Source organism: Carettochelys insculpta, chromosome 10 (assembly GCF_033958435.1).
Source record: "Carettochelys insculpta isolate YL-2023 chromosome 10, ASM3395843v1, whole genome shotgun sequence".
Classification (NCBI taxonomy): Eukaryota; Metazoa; Chordata; order Testudines; family Carettochelyidae; genus Carettochelys; species Carettochelys insculpta.
This window is the reverse complement of record NC_134146.1, coordinates 49,043,234-49,056,515: the sequence shown is the minus strand read 5'-3', so window position 1 is coordinate 49,056,515 and position 13,282 is coordinate 49,043,234. Positions and strand designations below refer to the sequence as shown.

The window sequence follows — 13,282 nt, the reverse complement described above, 5'->3', positions numbered from 1 at the left end:
GTGGCCTACTGCAGGCTTCGGGCTAGTCCCTCGCCTCAGCAGCACACTGTAGTCCAAACACTGGCCACCCCTTCTGTGGAAAGTGGGACAAAGGGGGGGGCTGCTCCTGCCCCTCCCAGGACACTGTAGCCAGCAGCCATGCGCTACCACTCCTCCAACTCCTGCTGCCCGTTTCCCTGGCCAGTTCCAGGCTGGCAGGTGTGAGCTCCCTGTTGCTCCCAGGATCGTGCCCAGCACTGCTCTATTTGTGGTAGTCCTCTAAGGCAGCCAGTCCTTCTTCCATGCACTCCAGGAAGCCCAAGCCCCTGCTCTGTCAAGCAGCCCTTTTTATATGGCCTTCCATGGCTCTGATTGGCTGCTCTAACAAACCTCCTGACTGGCTCTCTGCAAGCCCTGCTCCCATTGGCTGGATTTTGCAGAGCCTCCCTGAGGGCTGATTTAACCCTCCATTTACCTGTGTGGGGCAGCCACCCCACCAGAAGCATGCTGTTGTCTGGCTCAGTAGCAAGGTTAGAATTAAATGGATGGTGCAGCATGGTCTATGTTATTCACGCTCATAGGGAGGCTCCCTGTTTACTGGTGCACCGGCAGGGTTGGGGGGTGAATGGAAGCTCGTTCAGATGCCATACAGAGAGAGAGGGGGCGTTGGTCTCCAGCAGGGTCAACCCAGCATTGCTCACTAGCTCTTTATCCTCCAAAATATAGAGGTACCTCTTTAAAATAAAATAAAAATAACAACCCTACGGAAACTGCGTCTCATACTTCCTGAGAGTCATTCCACAGCTGCTTCTGAGCCGGGTTAATGGAGACAACCTGCTGAAACATTTCAAGTGGTTGCATGACAGATGGGGCTCGAGCCTCAGCCGCAGCAAACAGAATGTACGTTACAGAGGAAGGGGGACTTTATGGAGCTTCAGAATGGGTCTGGGCCAAGGCGCAAGCACCCAAGAGAAATTGCAAAGTTGCCGGCATTGGAGCTCTTCAGAGATAATCTGTTCCTCATCACGTGGAGATGCCTTTCTCAGTGTTCAACCACAAGTTATTGGGTGCAGGAGTGTATACTCGCTCAGGCAGGGGAAATAATTCCCTCCACTCCAGAATTTGCTGAGTGACATTTTGTGGCGTGTGCTGTGCTGGGAGTTGTTATGAAGTGGGGTGGGTTGGATTGCATGTGTTTCCTACTGTCCTGTAGTAACTCTAGGTATGTGCCTCAGTTTCCCTAGGCGCAGCTTCGGTGTGTAGTAGTGACCGGAGTTTTGACATGATGATTTCTCACATGTACACAATGGGCCTCCCTGCTTTTTGTAACCTAGGCAACTCGGTGACACCTTTCTTCCCTGGAAAACAGCACAAAGGAGGGAGAAGGGGCCTGGCTGGTTTGAACTGGAACTGAGCAGTTGAGTTGAGAGTCTCATCTGTCTGGAGAGGGAGGAAAGAGGCATGGGACCCCCTTTGGGCCACCTCTCCTCAAAATGGACTGTACTGACACCTTCTGTTTTCTGTGCTGATAAGTCTGTTCTACGCTGTGTCCCTGGCGCCTAATAAACCTTCTGTTCTCCCTGCAGAACTAGAGCCACATCTGACAGTGGACAGGGTGCAGGGCCTGGTGCACCCACGCTCCATGACAAGTGTCTCATTAGCTAATCATGGTGGGCCCTTCCAGTTATAGCCTCTCTTAAATGGCTGGTTTAGGAAGAAATTAAACTTGCCATGATACAGGCTTGACTAGAGAAACTCTTCCAAACACAAAAAAAAAGCAGTCAAGTTGCACTTTAAAGACTAACAAAATAAGATATTAGGTGAGCTTTTGTGGGACAGACCCACTATGCCCTGAAGAAGTGGGTCTGTCCCATGAAAACTCACCTAATAAATTATTTTGTTAGTCTTTAAAGTGCTACTTGACTGCTTTTTTGTTTTGATAGTGTATAGACTAGCACAGCTCCCTCTCTGCTACTGATCTTCCAAACCAAGGCAACCTACTTGTTGATGTCTCTGGTGTCCTGTGAGCCCTTTCCTTGCGCACCATGCCAGCTGTCTCAGCAGACCAGACAGGTGAGTCTCCAGCCATGGCTTGTGTTAACAGAGTCTTTCTTGGGCTTTTAACAGATTGAGGCTGAAGACCAAGTCCTGGCAACTTTCTGTGGCAGAGAGACTACGGATACAGAGCAGGCCCCTGGACAGCAAGTGATATTGTCTCAAGGTTCTTACATGGGCCTTACATTCAGATCTGACTTCTCCAATGAGGAGCGCTTCACTGGCTTTGATGCACATTATACAGCAGTGGGTAAGTAGCCCTTTGGCGGTCAAGTACCAGAAACAAATACACTGTTATGGCTACACTCCTATAGCCCTTTAGGACACCAGGGCTCTGATGATGATGCAAAACTTTATGGCTCAAGATGGGATAAGCCCAGATTCTTCTGCTCCAAACTCCCAGGGTCCTGCTTTTGGAGCACAGAGAATTGCCATCAGCTGTTAGCCGTGCAGGGCCTCTGGCAGCAGGAAGTGTGGCATGCTAGGGGAGCCAGGCGCAAAGGCATTTGGCATATGGAGACATTTTCAGGGCAGCAGAGAATATGTGAATCCCACCATCATGACACTGGCCAGCAGCAGAGACTGCCCGAACTGAAGGCTGCAGGACACGTGCCGGTGGTGTGCGAAGAGCTGGCTGGGCACATGGGGCTGGCTTCTCCTCGCTGCTCACAGCCATTAAATTGCACGCAAGACAGTTAAAAACTCTCATGTTAGTTTCCTAAAATTACTTGCTAATGACAGCATTTCCTGTGGTTTTGGCTGAGAGATGGAGATGCTGTGAATGGCAGGGCAGTGGTCTGGGAGTTCGCCACTGAGAGGAGAGTTGTCCAGGAGACAGTCTTTGTGCTAAGATGTGGTACATGCTGTGGACAAGCTTGACAGCTGCTGCTGGACAGTGTGCCAGTCCTTTCTCCTTCCAGGCCATCTCTCTCTCCTTCTCTCTTCTTTATCCTCTTCTGGTTTAGTCTGGACCCCTGCAGCAGTAAAGTCTGTTGCAGGCAGCACAGGCTGAGTAATAACATCAGAGGGCTCCATTTTCCTAAACTGAACTAGTTCTTTGTTAGGAGAACTATTTACAGGGCTCCTCTAACAGCAGCTCACACGCCAGCCATGTACACACAGACTGACTTGCTCTTCCCCCCATAACCTCTCCTCCTCCCTTCAAGTTCCAGGCAGGTTGCTACAGAGTAACTGCAGATTGTCTGGCTGGTTTCTGTCTCTCCTCAAAGTGCCCCCGGATTCTGGGAATCGGGCTTCAGGCTGATATACCAGCCCAGCTCCTACACTCCAAGGCTAGTCCAGCATCCCCTTTCCCCTCATTCCCTAAGGAATATCCAGTTAGGTCACCCTGGCCTTAGCCCTCAGTTTTGGGGACCAGGCTTCAGACCCTTCATCCACACTTGCAGGCTTTGAAAGGCAACGGTTCCAGCTACCATTTACCACTGCTTGAAGATACTCTTGCACCAGGGCGATATCATGCATTGACTCTAGAATTATACAGGTGAAGCTGAGAGCAGAATCTGGCCCTAGGCGTCTGGAAGACAACACACAGTGACGGAAGCAGGAGGAGATGCAGGGATAAGCGTGACCCTTACAACATACACACAAACACACGTGCATGCACACACACACACACTCCAAGGGCCCCAACCGGAGTGGTACTCCTGCCAAGGATAGCGAGCGGCTGTTACAAACAAAACACTCACTTCCTGCTAGGTGGCTGCAGGCGTAGGGCCGGGAGATCTTATCTCCTCTCCCCGTGCCTGCCTTTCTAACGCCCGACTCTCCTCCCTCTCCCCCGCAGATGTGGACGAGTGCCTGGAAAAGAGCGACGAGGAACTGGCCTGTGACCACAACTGCCACAATTACATTGGGGGTTACTACTGCTCCTGCCGGTTTGGCTACATCCTGCACTCTGACAACAGGACGTGCAAAGGTGCCGCCCATCTCTAGGGTCGGCACTTTGGGCCCTGGGACAGCTCCCACTGTGCTTCCTCTGCCAGCCTGAGAGCTTTACCCCACAGGGCAAGTCTGCCCTCCCTCGACGGGGTCGTCTTTCCCTGCCCAGCCCCACACCCCCAGCTGGGACTTTGGGAGCACACTGGCCATGCACTTTTTTCTCGGCGTGCCCGTGCGCATGTTCAGCCAGTGTGGTGGTGCGGCCAGGCTCAGCCCTGCTCTTGGCATGCGTGACACCACAAAACCCCCCAAAAAAACCCACATAGCGATTATCTGAGGCCCTGATGCTGCAGCAGGATGGGCTGGTGCAGATTCCTGCACTGTGCTGAGCTCTGCTGTACACGAGGGTCTCACCAGACTTGGTTTGAGCCCAGCTGCAAGGGGGTTCCCTGCACACAAGGAGCCTGAGTGGCTTACAGCCAGGCAAAGCCTATGACTGTGTTCCCTGTAAGCTGAGCACTTGGGCAGACGCCCAAGAGAGATTCAGGTGTTGCCCAGTCAACTGGCAGAGTACCCACAGCTGCCCAGAGCTGGCAGAATGTGATTCTCCGCACATGCCTCGGTGCACATTACAAAATTATTCCACGTGCGGATTGGAAAAAATTAGAGGGAACGTTGGCCAGAGGACCAGCAAAGACACAGATCCTTCAGCTACCCCCACCCCAGGGAATGAGGGGTTGAAGTGGCAATGGGGACCGAGACAAAGACAGCAGAACGGCCGGGGGTGGAGCAGTCCTTCCACGGATCCCAGCAGACCGCCCCTGGGTCTGCAGTCGTGCTCGGGATGCGGAGGGGGCATCCTCAAAGCAGTGATGGGCCCGGTTCCCCTCTGGCTCACACCAGTTTTACATCAGGCTAACTTCATTGGTGTCAGCGGCGCCAAGCCTGATGGAGACTCCTGGAGCAGGGGTTCCCTGTCAGAAAGGTTAGGTGGAGGCACTGAGGAGGGAGATTGCCCTGGGCTAGGACTAGGAGACAACAGGGGGTCCACGGGAGCACCAGCTGCTCTGTCAGGGCAGCAGGCTGGGTTTTAACTCTGGGCGTCCTGCGGGACCTGCGAGGCCAGTTGCTGAAGCTTCTTGTGTGCCGTGCAGTGGAGTGCAGCGACAACCTCTTCAGCCAGAGGAGTGGCGTGATCACCAGTGCGGACTTCCCCGGCCCCTACCCCAAGAGCTCAGACTGCCTGTACCGCATCGAGCTGGAGGAAGGCTTCCTCATCAGCCTGCAGTTCGAAGACAGCTTCGACATCGAGGACCACCCGGAGGTGTCCTGCCCCTATGATTACATCAAGGTGAGCTGGCTGGCCTGGCCCCTTCTCCAGGAGACCTCTCGGTGTCCTCACAGGATTCACCCCATGTTACCTAACCTTCTTGTCCTCCTTACCAACTGCACCCCAGGCCCAAGTGGGGATGGACGTGGGAGCTGAGCCTGCTTACAGCAGGGCTGAAGCGGCTGCTTGTTTACAAGCGAGGGCTCTGTAGCAAGTGGTCAGAACTGGGCTTTTGCATCAGCCCACTGCAGATGAGCCGTGAAAACTGGACTGAAGCCTGGTCACCATTTGGGTCTGAAATAGCTGTTTCCAGGATTATCTACGTGTCACCAGACGGTGCCCTCCTCCTCAGCATCCTGCATCGCCTCTTACTTTACACCTGGGCCGCCCTTGCGTGAAAGGTCGCAGGGGGAGCTGTGTAAGTCTGTAACTTCGCCAAAAAACCAGCAGTCCTGTAGCACCTTAAAGACAAACAAATTTATGTCTCACCCACGAAAGCTCCTGAGATAATAAATAAATTTGTTATTCTTTAAGGTGCTCCAGGACTGCTTGTGTTTTGTCTCATGTGAAAGGTGCTGGATGGGTTCCCAGCCATCAAGGCTTCACTGTTCACAGAGTATTTCCCAGACCACAACTGCCACAATTAGACTGGGGGTTACTACTGCTCTTGCTGGTTTGGCTACACCCCACCCCCACCCCACCCAACAGACTATAACAACTCAGGGGTGTTGAAAATTTTTACCTCAGCTCCGCTCCAGATGGCTCCGGTGAATTTAAGCTTAGCCTGCAAAACCTAAAGCCCAGTGCTGAAGATGTGCTCATGTTTAACTAGAGCAAACCACCTCGTGCCATGCTGTGAATCACTCGCTATTTGCAGCACCCTTCCTGGCCCAGCACTGGCGCCCTGCTCAGACCCCGAGCATTGCCAGTACATCCCATTCCTGAGCCATCAGGCAGCACGGCTGCTGGGTCTCTTCTGGGTTTCTCATGGCAGTCCTGGTCTGCACGTGACCTTGTGGCCTTTGAGTTTTGGGCAAAGATTCACTGGAGATGAGCGAGATGTGCCCTTCCTTACTCCTCCTCCACAGGACGTTGCACAGAGGGCCTAAGATGTGTTTATATCCACCCACATGGCGGCCTCAGGGCATAGACAGGTTCACGTGCCGGCCTCAGGGTATAGACAGGTGAACACACCAGCTTCAGGGCGTGACAGGCCCAAGCGCCAGCCTCAGGGCATAGTGAGCTCCCCAGTGGACCTAACTCTCTACATCATCAGCTCTTGTTTCTCTGGGCAGATTAAAGCCGGTCAGAGGGAGTTCGGGCCTTTCTGTGGGGAAAAGTCCCCAGGACGTCTGGAAACCCAAAGCAACAGTGTTCAGATCCTGTTCCACAGCGACAACTCCGGCGAGAACCAAGGGTGGAAACTGTCCTACACAGCAGTCGGTAAGTGCTCTGGCTTCTGCGCTTCACTGTGCATGGGGAGCTTGGCCCTGTGGAGAGAGACCCAGGGGCCACCTACTCCAAGCTCCTGTCTCGGACAATAGGCAAGGTCAGACACTTCAGGCAAGAGATGGCATCGATCTTCCATTGAATTTAACTGGGCAATCCCATCCTTTGGACGGGGACTCTCCCTGAGCCTGGCTGTGCCCTCAGACATGGGACCAGGGATCCCCTGTGACCCTCACTAACCAGTATAACTACTCATGCTGCTGCTGTTCAGACAAGCATCAGTCCCTGTGCTCTGGTACTGACCAAGCTCTTTATGTATCTCACTGGCGTCCTAGGGCAGCGAGTTCCACAGCTTAACTGACCAAGCTGCCTGAGCTGGCTTGTGTTAATTTCCTGCCATGGCCTCCCTTGGTAACGTCTCTCCCTAACATTGCCCCAGCTGGGTCATGGTTTGGAGTCTGAGTGCAGCCTGCCCATCGGCACAGTCCATACTGGTGTGTAAGAGCCAGCTGGCCTGGAGGTGTAACCAGCCCACATGCAGCTCAGTGCTCTGTCCCCCTCGATGGAGGTGGGGCCGCAGAAACAGGTGGCAGCAGCCAGAGCTAATTCAGCCAGGTAGTGGCCTGAGCTCAGCAGAGGCTTTCGGCTCCAGAGGTTCCCAGGTTCAGTCGCTGCAGCTGGTGTCCCATCCTGGTACAGCATTGCACAGGGTGGCCAGCTGGGGGACCTGGCCTTGGCTGTGTCTCCGAAGGGTTGTAAAGGCAGCAGCTCTGTTGGGCTAGTGGCAGGGGAGCGTTTGCCAGGCAGTGGCAAAGCCTTTCTCTCTGTGCAGCTCCCCAGGGGAGTTCTCTGCCCCCTCCAGGCTTTGGCAACCAGGATTTCTCCAGCACCACCTGCTCTTCCTCCACCTTCCCCACCTCGGCGTGGGCAGCCCGGCAGAGGCCACCTAGGCTGTCCTAATCATGCACGTGCCACTCCACGCCCTATCTGCAGGGAACCAACACCTAGCTCCTTCGCCCCCCTGCTTCACTTGCCCTGACCTGGTTCCATGGCAGCGCGCTGCACGGTGTGCCAATCACATTGCAGGCACAGCCCAGGTGCCCGCTCACCCCGCGCATTGGCTTAGCCACAGGGATGACCTCTCCACCCCACCGGCCCTGCCAGTAAATACTCTTGCCTCCCGGAAATCACTTTGCTGGAGCCTGACTCTCAACAGCAGCAGCGCTGGGCATGGAACAGTGCAAAGCATTGGGCCCCAGGGAGGATCAGGATCTCTGGTCTATGCTCAGCCTCAGTGAGTCTGCAGCCATTGGTCCTCATTTCATCCCTTGTGCCCGGACAGAAACAGCTGTGCCAGTGAGTGGGCAAGGCAGCTCGTGGGCAGTCCAAAGGCCAAAATAGCTGTGACACCGTCCTCTGCCTGCGCCTGCCCCCGTGAGACATTGTGGGCACTGTCATGCCAATAAACAGCCATGGTGCTGGAACACAAAGCAACCATGGTTGGATGGGGCCCCCTGCTCTCGCCTGTTAATCGGTGTGGTCTTTCTGTGCCCCCACTACCAAAGGGAACCCGTGCCCACTGCTACAGCCGCCGATCAATGGGAAAATCGAGCCGTCGCAGGCCGAGTACACTTTTAAGGACCAGGTGGTCATCAGCTGCAACACCGGCTACAACGTGCTGAAGGTACAGGAGCCGCTGGCTTCTATCTGAATGCTGGGGGTGGGGCAGATTCTGCTCTCCCACACCACCAAGGAACCCAGAGTTGTACTGGGGGGGGGGGCTCCACGTGTCTGGCATTCCATCCAGAGACCTGTCCTTATGTACAGCCACGTTTGGCATTCGCTGGTATCGATGCAAAACCCGGGCACAGGAGGCCACGCTGGATGAGCTGATGATCCCTTCCACCCTGAGCTCTCTGAAACCATCTCAGGATGGACAGCATGGCCATGGCAAGGCTGCAGTTGTGCTCTGCCAGGCTTCAGCCACTCCCGAGCCAGAGGCTGCTTTGCCCTCATTGGACCAGTTTCTTTGGTGCCACGAATTTGGCTCTACTTCTCTAAGAGGATCCCTTCATTTCCGTGAGACTAGGCTCTGCTGCTAGCTCCTTTCCTTTCCCGAGAGAGGGCTGGGAAGCCCGTCAAACTCTCTGGGAGCAAGGACAGTCCCCAAGGGCCTGATAGCGCCTCAAACTCAGCACTGAAGAAGTGGGAGGAGAGAGAAGCTAGTGCACCTCCCCCAGCCACCAGCTAAACTGCTCGCCCGCACCAGGACACTAACTTCCTGCAAATACGCCACCTGGACATGAGGTTTGTCATTGCCCCAGAGACGGCGGCACCGTTCCTGCTCTGTCTGCGTTGCCCCTCAATGCTCTCCCAAGCTAAGCCTGGATCGTCCTGTGGGAGTTGACCTCCACAGAGCAGCTACCCACTGAAGGAAGTGCTGATGAATTATTAGGCGGGGCTCTGTCCTCTGAATCAGCATTGAGCTGCGGGCAGTTCTAGCTACCCCATCTCTAGGGCTTCATGAAAGGACCCCTCTCTCGCTCTTTCTGTAGCATCCCTCCTGCAAGCTAGTAGACTGATACATATGAGAGGCTGCACCACCCTCCTAGCTAGGTTCTACTCCTGTGCCCACTGCCATATCTGAAAGAAAACCATGTTGGCTTTCTAGAATTCTCTCAGACTCAATAAATGTAGGAGTTCTTAACAGCAAGGGAACTCTCTTCGTTAGGGCTGCCGCGTGCAGAGAGGGATGTCTCTGTAATGAGGATAAGGAGGTCCAGCCAGGCCCCTGGGAAGTTCACAGTGAAAGGAGAAGGGCCTTGAGCTAAGTGGATGATGGTTTCCTCTTGTCCCTCCCACTCAGGACAACGTGGAGAGCGACTCCTTCCAGATTGAGTGTCTGAAGGATGGAACATGGAGCAACAAAGTCCCTGTCTGCAAAAGTAAGTAACCGGACCCAGCAACTTGTTCAGTCACTGAATGCTAAATGGAGTTACTCTGCCAAGCTATTAATTATACCTCTGCAAAACCAGGGCGGCTCTTTCTCCTTAACAGAACAGGACGTGTGCCAAATGCCACGAGTTAGATGCTTATTATTTTCCCTGGGTGACTTACTAATGTAATTAGTCTCAGAGGGGTACCCCTGTTAGTCTGTATCTGCAAAAACAATGAGTAGTCCTGTGGCACCTTATAGCCTAACACATTTATTTGGGCATAAGCTTTCATGGACAAAAAAACACTTTGGCAGGTGCATCTGACCAAGTGGATTTTACTCACAAAAGCTTCTGCCCCAATAAATCTGTTAGGCGATGTCTACACAACAAAGTTATTTTGAAATAACAGCCGTTATCTCAAAATAGCTTTGCTAGCATCTACACTACCCAGCCGCTATTTTGAAATACATTCGAAATAGTGGGTGCATTATTTCAAAATTGGTAAACCTCATTGCAGGAGGAATTGCCGAAGATTCTGGGAAACAGTGCAGCTCAGAAAAGGCCCCTGCATTGGTTGACCTAAGCTTTTTAGCTTCAAAATTATGAGTGCAGGCACTGACCTACAGTTTCCAGTACCTCCAGCCTTTGTCTTTTCTGGGTGTGCCGTGATTTCCACTTCTGATCCCATACGAACCCAGGAACCTCACCGCCAGCCTATGAATTTTGGTGGAGCTCAGACTGGGTCCTGATTCAAACTCTGGAGTCCTGGAACCCATTCGGCTGATAAATCCAAGCCACTACATGGAACAATGGATCCAAATCCAGTGACTTGGATCCTGCCGTCGCGTGAGAAAACATTGACTCTCCCCATCTACTTTCTCTCTGTCTCTTTGCACATGCACAGCCAGAGATAACTTCCGTGATTCTACTTGCTTGCTAATCCCTGCAATTGCTTTGAGCCACAGTTGCTCATTTTGGCTTTATTTTCCTCCCGTGCATTGGTAACACCTTGGGATGGGAGATAGGTCTGAGGGCTGGCTGGAGTTTTCCTGATCTGCAATGACCTCTTGCAAATATCCTTGCAGACAGGATCTTAATTTTAGAATAACACCACTATACACACCTGGAGAACCCACTGCACTGTGCTCTTTATAAGACATCATTTTGGTTTGCAGCTCTCACGGAAGATGAAAAGTGTGATGCTGCTAGAATTGTAAATATTATCCTGTCTTATGCATCTGGAGCAATTACTATGATAAAATACAAAAGAATCCTGCTAACTCAATCAATTCTATTCCCCTGTTACTAAACCAATCTCCTACTGATTTCATTTGAGGTTGTGCTTGAACAGAGACAGAATAGCAACAAACTGGTTGCAAGTTTTCCTCACAAACTCTTTCTCCACTAGCCTTTGGACAAAAGAGACGTGTTCATCTAAATCTTTTTAAGAGTTTGCTGAAAAATTGAAAGCTCCAAAACTAATAGTTTTGGTTGTCAAAAATGGGGCCACAGAGCAGGAACTGCAGTCAATTGAAATCCCTCCCAAGAAATAATTGACAAAAAATTGTGCAAAAATGAAACTTTGTCCTCCAAAACATTTGGCAGTAAATAAAAAATATGTTTTGGGATGAGCTCTCATAAACGTTACCGCGGGAGCTGGCTCGTGTCTGGCAAGGAGAGTTTCTTTGTAAAAGCAGCTGGCCAAGCCGGTGCTGGCGGCTTCCCAGTGTGGAATTTTGTGCAGTAAGGCCAAGGAGGACAGGTGGAAGGTGAATGCCTGTTGAACCAACAGAGGACCTTTACGCTGGGCCCGTTCCATGATCATGCCTACAGACTCTTAGTACACAGAGCAGCATCCCCGGGCAGAAATTCCAGCCCAGCTGGTGTGTATTACCCAACCTGCTTTTCATGCTTTCTGATTGATACTGCGTATTGTTAACTATTCCTGGTCTGACTGGGCTGTTTCCTGCATGAACTTGCTCTGCCTGTCCACTGATTCTGCTTTCTCTCTCTTTGTGCTTTCCTCTTTCTGCCTTTCTCCTCTGCCTCCGGTGCAGCTGCAGCAACAACCGACCCCTGGCCGGAAAGAGGAGCTGAGTCGGACCAAGCGACCGCGTGACCCCCATCAAGCCACAGCCCCTAGAGTGAGCAGAGTGTGTCTTAGATGTGTGAGGGAGTCGTTAGGGCTCCAGTCGGGGCGTCCTCATCCCCATCACCCTTCCCGGTCTGCATGGGACACAATGGAATCCATCAGTGCAGTATGTAGGGTGCTGTGCTCTGTTAACCCCTTCCTGCCCGGCGCACACGTAACGCCAAAGGAGTCCCCAGAATGGGGAAGTAAAAGAAAACTGAAGCGTAGGCAAATGAGCAACCCCCCCCCACCCCCCCATCCGAAAAAATAAATAACCGTTGAGGCTGCTGGGAGACATAACACATCATGGAGCTCAGATCCTGGGGCTTTTCATGGACCCCCTCTCTCCTCCCACTACACGACAGCCTTGCTCCCACCCGCAGAAAAGTCCTTCTGCAAAGGTCAGTAGCTTTATTTGGGCGCTTATGGTTCGCTTGCTTTAAATTCACTCTTTGCTGCCCTGTCTCTCTGAGCCATGCCAGGCGAGCTCGGGATCTGTTCCGGCACAATGAGTAAGAAACATTCCTTCCCCTAGCTAAATAGCATCTGGCCAAAAAAGTCAACCTAAGTCAGCATTTCAACCCTCTCTCCCCAGCATTTTTGTGACTAAAAGGTGCTTACAAAAGACAGACCCACAAGGAGACTGTCGGCGATCACAGGTCTCTTTCACCTGCTTTTGCCAGCTCCTCTGCAGCTTCTCCCTGGCAAAACCCTGACTGGACTCTTCCTTCCTCCATGCCGAAGGTTCTGCCTCTTTGCACCAGGGTTCCCTGGAAGCTGAGTGCCTGGGCAGCCTCCCAAGAGAGACTCAGGTGCCACCCAGCTGATTAGCAGAGCACCCACAGCCATGTACAACATGTGTTTCTATTTTTGGTGCACATCCGCGCATGCCTTAGTGCATGTAACAAAATTTATTCCACCCATGGATATGAAATATTAGCGGGAACCCCACCTTGCACCTATCCCAGGTCTATCAGAGGTCTCCAGGGCCAGGGAGCACTGGCGGGAAAGAACTGTTCCATGCTACTGGGGAAAGAAAAACAAGCAGTCCTGTAACACCTTAAAGACTAGCAATATTACTTATTAGGTGATGCACTTTTGTGGGAAAGACCCACTTCAGGACTGGAGAGTCAGGAGCCAGGCAGACCTGATCGTGCACGGACAGGGGAAATGGTGGGCTGGGCGGTGGGGGAGAAGGGGTGAGGATGGGGTCTTGGAGTAGAAAGCTTTGGGGCCACACAAACAGTGAGCAGAAGCCCTTTGAAATTGCTGGAAATCTGGGCTCCGGCCCTTAGGGAGCCAGGCTTGAGCAGGAGCCAGACCTCCATCGAGGAGCGGGACAGGAGTGGGAGGCGCACAGGCTGGACGCCAAGTGAGTGTGGGAGCAGCAGAGGGGGTAGCTTGCGGTGGACAGAGCGAGGGGAAAGAAAGAGAAGGGCCAGAGAGCAGAAGCCCAGGCCTGGCGGGAAGAGCAGCTGTGAGGGAACCGGCAGCTGGGAGCAG

At 52.8% G+C, this 13,282-nt stretch overlaps 1 protein-coding gene across 6 annotated transcripts in view; it reads left to right on the top strand.

Moving 5' to 3' along the window:
- Window positions 1-13,282, top strand: part of MASP1 (MBL associated serine protease 1) — a 70,664-nt gene that overhangs the window by 18,287 nt on the left and 39,095 nt on the right. For 4 of the 6 annotated variants that reach the window (XM_075004199.1, XM_075004200.1, XM_075004198.1 and 1 more), the window contains exons 3-8: window positions 2,107-2,284; window positions 3,839-3,970; window positions 5,088-5,284; window positions 6,559-6,706; window positions 8,278-8,396; window positions 9,579-9,657. In XM_075004199.1, coding sequence (XP_074860300.1) covers window positions 2,107-2,284; window positions 3,839-3,970; window positions 5,088-5,284; window positions 6,559-6,706; window positions 8,278-8,396; window positions 9,579-9,657 — 853 coding nt within the window. Of the gene's footprint in view, window positions 1-2,106; window positions 2,285-3,838; window positions 3,971-5,087; window positions 5,285-6,558; window positions 6,707-8,277; window positions 8,397-9,578; window positions 9,658-11,705; window positions 12,061-13,282 lie in introns of those variants that run through there. The other 2 variants (XM_075004203.1, XM_075004202.1) reach the window with 2 other exon arrangements.